The sequence below is a fragment of the Branchiostoma floridae genome, chromosome 16, assembly GCF_000003815.2.
Source record: "Branchiostoma floridae strain S238N-H82 chromosome 16, Bfl_VNyyK, whole genome shotgun sequence".
Classification (NCBI taxonomy): Eukaryota; Metazoa; Chordata; class Leptocardii; order Amphioxiformes; family Branchiostomatidae; genus Branchiostoma; species Branchiostoma floridae.
Window position 1 is genome coordinate 15,141,443 of NC_049994.1, and position 6,689 is coordinate 15,148,131.

At 42.2% G+C, this 6,689-nt stretch overlaps 1 protein-coding gene across 1 annotated transcript in view; it reads right to left on the minus strand.

Annotated features, from left to right (window-relative positions):
• LOC118432827 overlaps positions 1–6,076 on the minus strand; it is a 36,836-nt gene extending 30,760 nt beyond the window's left edge. The window contains exons 1-2 of the mRNA XM_035844447.1: positions 5,977–6,076; positions 783–956 (exon numbers count right to left, since the gene is read on the minus strand). Of these exons, the coding sequence (XP_035700340.1) occupies positions 783–956; positions 5,977–6,076 (274 nt within the window). The remainder of the gene's footprint in view (positions 1–782; positions 957–5,976) is intronic.
• Between the last annotated feature and the right edge of the window lie 613 nt (positions 6,077–6,689).

Sequence of the window (6,689 nt, forward strand, 5' to 3'; positions counted from 1 at the left end):
CAAAAGGCTCCTTGGCGGCTACGGTAAGTATCTTGGGGTGGACGAGTCGTAGAAGGAGTATCGTCTGTTTTCGCGTCTTTAGGGAACGTTTTTCGTTAGGAAATTGTGACACGGAAATGATTCCATAGGATGCTTTGAACAAAACGTCGTTTCGGTAGGCATGAAGGGGCCTTTTGAACGATGCCCATACGTCCCCTTTGCACAGCTTTACAATATCCGTGTCAAAATAACGTTTTGGAAAAGGGTACCTTAAACAAGCGAAAATTCGTGTACGGTGTTTCAACAGGGACGTTACGATATCGTCACGATAGCGTGCTACGGTCTCCCGCAATATGGCATATCATAGCAACATTGAACCAAATATGTATGCTGTAACGTGACAAGTCATACGGTACGTACACCCCCTTCTCACTCCAACATAGTTATGCCCCTCTTGATCAAATGTTGAAGAACCTTTTATTGTGGGAAGATGTACTATTTGTCTTCTGACCATGCACAAAACAACGTCTTTTAATCTGTGCTCAATTACACATTGAAGAGGGAAACGCCATGCAGCTTCTTTCTGAGACTATATTTACTATTTGCATACCACAATTCCATCGACATTGCAGGCATATAGGAACTAGTAAGTCTTCTTACGCATGCATGTTGTAGTAGGGTTGCTCCATGTTCCGTCACCTTGGCGACGGAAATGATGCCATAGGTATCGTTCTGGCATGTACATTCAATGTCTTAATCTTTGCTGATAACAAAGCGATCTTTTGCATGTTCCAGTAAAGTACCTGTGTTCCTGTAGTCGACACAGTCCGGACAGTCGCAGTGTGCTGCAGTGTTGCCGCACCAGTTGAACGGGGAGCAGCATGGGTAAATACCGTCAGGGTCGCATTCAGCAGGGTTACCGTCTGCAGCAGGGTAGCCCTCTCCGCACTGGTTGTCTTCACGCCACTTCTTAGGAACTATCAAGAAATAATGCAGTAAGTAACGATTAGTCATATCATCATCATCATCATTAGTCATATATGAACACGAAAAAGACAACCATGGCTAGAGACCCTTTGCTTTTAGACTCCTTATAATTTTGCTTTCGTTCTCAGTTTAGTTCATTCTTTGTTCATCGTTCTCCACAGCAAATGATTTATCTGTACCCTGACAAATGTCAAGGGGTTGTGAAATTTGATAACTTAGTCAAGAAACTTATATTTTAGGCAGTTTGTCTGTGTATCCCTATTGCAATACTGTGCACGTTTGTAGGCTTGTTTATGGTACGCATCTTAATGCGATATTTTGACACGAAAATTATAAAGATGAATTAAGGGACGTTAGGAATCGTCCATTAGGCCAACTTTTGTCCTTCCGGGTTTTTTTTGGTGGTATAATTGAAGCATCATAGATGCATTTACGTTTTGTTTCTATTATTCAAGGTACCTTTTTCATACGAAATTTTGACACGGAAATGATGCCATACGATACCGTGTTAAAAATCGTCTGAATTGCGATATCGTATACCTGATGACGATAATTTAAGGTACGCCTTACAACGATATCTTAAGCCCCGGGCACAAAGCGCGTACGATTTCTTGCGATGACATATTCCGCTGTTGAATACCTTCCTATGATATCTTTAACTGTAAAAATAAATTTAAAAAGACCATGACAACAAGAGTATTACAAGCAAAAGTTCAAATCAAGCGTGAGTACTGGTATGGTTATCTCGGCCTGCTTGTCGGCTGACGTGTCAGGCTCTTTCGAAGATCGTATCATGATATGCTATCAACAAAAAGATGCCATCATACAAAAATCATTATATCATATATATTTCCGACTCATAGGGCCTGCCTTTATGTTCGAGTTGTCCCCATGGTTATTACGATTATGGTAAACTGACCCAAGACCGACGAGAGCTGAGATTTAATCTAATTATAAACTCACGTGCACGAAGCGATCAAACAATTGTCTGCATCACCTGTGCGGGGCGCGCTATTCTCTGGTTGCGACTGTGGCAGTTGCGACTGATATATTTCCCCTTTTCGTCAATATCGACAATATCAGGGAAAACTGAAACCATCACAACATGCCAAAAATTCATAAATCTATAACCTCATCAGTAGACAAAAATTGCCGTAATAAAGTCTGCTATGGGGGCAAATAAAATCTTACGACGATAGCGAAATTTTGAACATGTTCAAAATCCATTTCAGCTCTATTTTTCGTCATAGGACGCTCCCCGATTTACTATGATTGACGCAGGTACGCTCTTATGACCTCATCGTACGATGCACTACGCGCTTTGTGACCACGGCTTTAAGGTGGGTTTACACCTGCGTATATTTTCAAGTGCGCGTGAGTTCCGAATGAAATTTTGTCAATACGCAGCCGAACGCCCAACATTTGGATTTTTTTTTTGAATAAATTAAATTGTACGTCGAGCCCATCTGGCGTTTGAATTACGACTTCAGCGTTTTCATTTCGCATAAGATGCGTATGATTGCAACTGAAATGCGCAACAGAATTTTCAGTACTGCGAATAGATTCGTATGGGGTACGTATGTTGGGCGTAGGGACGCACACAACGTCTACCGACCGCATGCCTGACGCACCTGGTGCTAACTGCATTCCAAACGCATTTCAGGTGTGTCAGAGGAACAGTTTCTGTTACATATACTTTTGTTTGCGAGCATTGCCAATAGAGTTTTTTTGTTAGAGGATCACTTTGTACTACGTATGCTTTTGTTTATAGGCAGTGCAAGTAGAACGTTGACAAGTCAACAGTGAAGAGGTTTTCTTATTCATTTGCGAAGCAGTGAAGCAGTGACACTGTGCTTTTACAGTAATGTGGGCCATCATTTACCTTAAGAAATGATGTGCACTGTTAAGATTGTGTTTGTTTTCACTTTGTCCTTAAAGATTTTCCCTATCATCTTAGTATTTCAACTACTATAAAAATCACACTCATACACACCACAAAACGTATTCAAGATCTTTATCAAACACGTAAATTAAACAATTATGAAACCTTACGCCCTCTTTCAAAGTTGTAATATGGCTCTATATTGCACTTTTATATCATGTGGTTCTACACACACACAAAAAAGTGCCATTATCAGCATTAAGTCAAATATCTGTTACACAAAATGGCACGTGTGTCACACAAATTGACCCGGTGCTTGAGCAGGTTCCTCTGCATCTTCCCGTCCCTGGAGGCTCTGTTGGGACCAGTTACATTCATGGTGTCCTGCAAGTTGTGACCATCTCTCCATGCCCCCGGTACAAATTCGTCAGTCCTGGCCTGGATCTGACATCATCAACCGGAAGATTCCAAAAAATCCCTATCGACCAGAGGGTTTGTCCATTCTGTCTAGAGCTAATAGAAGACGAATATTACTTTATGGTTGTATGTCCCAAATATTCCGATATACGCAATTCTCTATACAGAAGGCTGTCATTTTGTACACAAGGATTTATCCAAATGGACCTGAAGTGCAAATTCAAATACATAATGACATGTGACAATCCCTGCATGGCAGATATAGGAAAATATATCAAAGAAGGTTTAGACATTAGAAATTCCCCAAATGATTGTAAAAGCCTCCAATGATTGTAAGAAACTTATCCCATAATACAACTCCTGTATTAGTTAGATAAGCCTTAACTAAAGTTAAGAGGTACAAAGATATGGCATCTACATAACTACAGTGCTATAAGCACTGTAGTTATGTAGATGCCATACTTTGTACCTCGTACAATTGTTGTGCAATAAAGTTATATACATCTTGAGATGATTTTTTTTGTCTGGAGTCAGATACACCTTCGTATGTATTCCAAATCTGGAGTGTGCGTCGATCACGCTATCAGTACGCGTAGTATGCGCAAAGCGATCGCAGAACGCACGGTACTAAATCGTGATCTATGTGTGCATTCGTTATACGGTCGCTCATGGTGCGTTGTGTCTGCGCTGTAAGAACGCTATGTACTCGCATTACCGCGATTTCCGCGTATTACTGCGTGTAAAGCGCAAACATGTAGCGTCTTCATAGCGCAATCGACCGACGTGGGACCACTGTATTGCGCATCCATAACGTTTTGGCCACCAAACTGCGTACGAATGATAGTTTTGTGCATGTCCAAAACTATCAGACGAACTGGGCGTATATTTTCGTTTGCCTGAGTACGTGAAACTTTCTAAAGACGATTCAGATGCGATAGAGGTGCGACTTGTGCGTGCGGCCGCGTATTGAAGAAATTAGTCAAAATGTCGAAAAATGTCAAAACGTAACTCATGCGGCATGAAAATATACGCAGGTGTAAACCCACCTTTAAGGTGGGGTCACACCTGCGTATATTTTCAAGTGCGCATGATTTCCGCATGAAATTATGTCAATACGCGGCCGAACGCTCAACATTTGGAATTTTTCTGGAATAAATCAAATTGTGCGTCGAGCCCATCTGGCGTTTGAATTACGACTTCAGCGTTTCCATTTCGCATGAGGTGCGTATGATTGCATCTGAAATGCGCAACAGAATTTTCCGTATTGCGAATAGATGCATATAGGGTACGTATGTTGGGCGTATTCCGGACGCACACAACGTCTACCGACCGCATGCCTGACGCACCTGGTGCTAACTGCATTCCGAACGCATTTCAGGTGTGTCAGAGAAACACTTTCTGTTACATATACTTTTGTTTGCGAGCATTGCCAATAGAGTATTTTTGTTAGAGGAACACTTTGTACTATGTATACTTTTGTTTACAGGTAGTGCAAGTAGAACATTGATAAGAAGACAGTGAAGCGTTTTTTATTCATTTGCGAAGCAGTGAAGCAGTGACACAACTTTTACAGTAATGTGGGCCATCATTTACCTTAAAAGATATATGCACTGTTAAGATTGTGTTTGTTTTCACTTTGTCCTTAATGGTTTCCCCTATCATCTTAGTACTTCAACTTCTATAAGAATCACACTCATACACACCACAAAACGTATTCAAGATCTTTATCAAACACGTAAATTAAACAATTATGAAACCTTACGCCCTCTTTCAAAGTTGTAATATGGCTCTATATTGCACCTTTACATCATGTGGTTCTACACACAAAAAAGTACTATCATCAGCAAATAAAGTCAAATATCTGTTTCACAAAATGACACGTGTACATGTGTTACACAAATTGACCCAGTGCTTCAGCAGGTTCCTTTACATCTTCCGGATCCCTTCCCTGGAGGCTCTGTTGGTACCAGTTACATTCATGGTGTCCTGCAAGTTGTGACCATCTCTGCATGCCCCCGGTACAAATTCGTCGGTCCTGGCCTGGATCTGCCATCTTGAGATGATTTTTTTTGTCTGGACTCAGATGCACCTTCGTATTTATTCCAAATCTGGATTGTGCGTCGATCACGCTATCAGTACGCGTAGTATGCGCAAACCGATCGCAGAACGCACGGTACTAAATCGTGATCTATGTGTGAATTCGTTATACGGTCGCTCATGGTGCGTTGTGTCTGCGCCGTAAGTACGCTATTTACTCGCAATACCGCGATATCCGCGTATAAAGCGCAAACATGTAGCGTCTTCATAGCGCAATCGACCGACGTGGGACCACTGTATTGCGCATCCATAACGTTTTGGCCACCAAACTGCGTACGAATGATAGTTTTGTGCATGTCCAAAATATCTTAATCAATCATATCTCAGTGAAATGGTTATTAATCGGATGGTTATACTTAGGCAGCATTGTGGGAAGATTTGCACACATTTTATGAATTTCATGGTCCAATAGGACCCATGTGAGCGGTATAGAATGATGTGAGGACGCGCGACTGACATATTTGCCATGCTCATCTGGCCCTGGACCCTACCTGTAATAACGTGCTCCACAGAATTGATTGGTACATTTGATAGCGATCCAGGTAATCTATATAAGAATAGACTTCTCGAGAATTTTGTTTTCCTGTCAAAATTGGATAAACAGATATACAAACCATTGATGGTGGTAGCGTCTTGTCCTTTAGTCGCCTGAACAGTGGCAGCGTCTTGTCCTTTAGTCGCCTGAACAGTGGCAGCGTCTTGTCCTTTAGTCATCTGGACAGTGGTAGCGTCTTGTCCTCTAGTCGTCTGGACAGTGGTAGCGTCTTGTCCTCTAGTCGTCTGGACAGTGGTAGCGTCTTGTCCTCTAGTCGTCTGGACAGTGGTAGCGTCTTGTCCTCTAGTCGTCTGGACAGTGGTAGCGTCTTGTCCTTTAGTCGACTGGATAGCGGTAGCGTCTTGTCCTCTAGTCGTCTGGACAGTGGTAGCGTCTTGTCCTCTAGTCGTCTGGACAGTGGTAGCGTCTTGTCCTTTAGTCGTCTGGATAGCGGTAGCGTCTTGTCCTTTAGTCGTCTGGATAGTGGCAGCGTCTTGTCCTTTAGTCGTCTGCAATATTTTGAAAACATTGCAATTTAAAACCACCATCCGTTGACTTGAAATCCCAAAAAAATACCGTTTTCAAAACAACGGATATAGGTTATCTTGTGGATAAAGGTGAACTAGCGTTAGTAACTGACCGAATGCATTTCAGCTCTCTGCCCTGATACGTCGATGACATACATGACAAAGCAAGCTACCGCACCCAGCAAGGCTGCTACTGCAATAGTGATGGCAAGACCACGGAATGACCGGCGTAGCATCGTCTTGTACCGTTTGGTGTCCCAACACA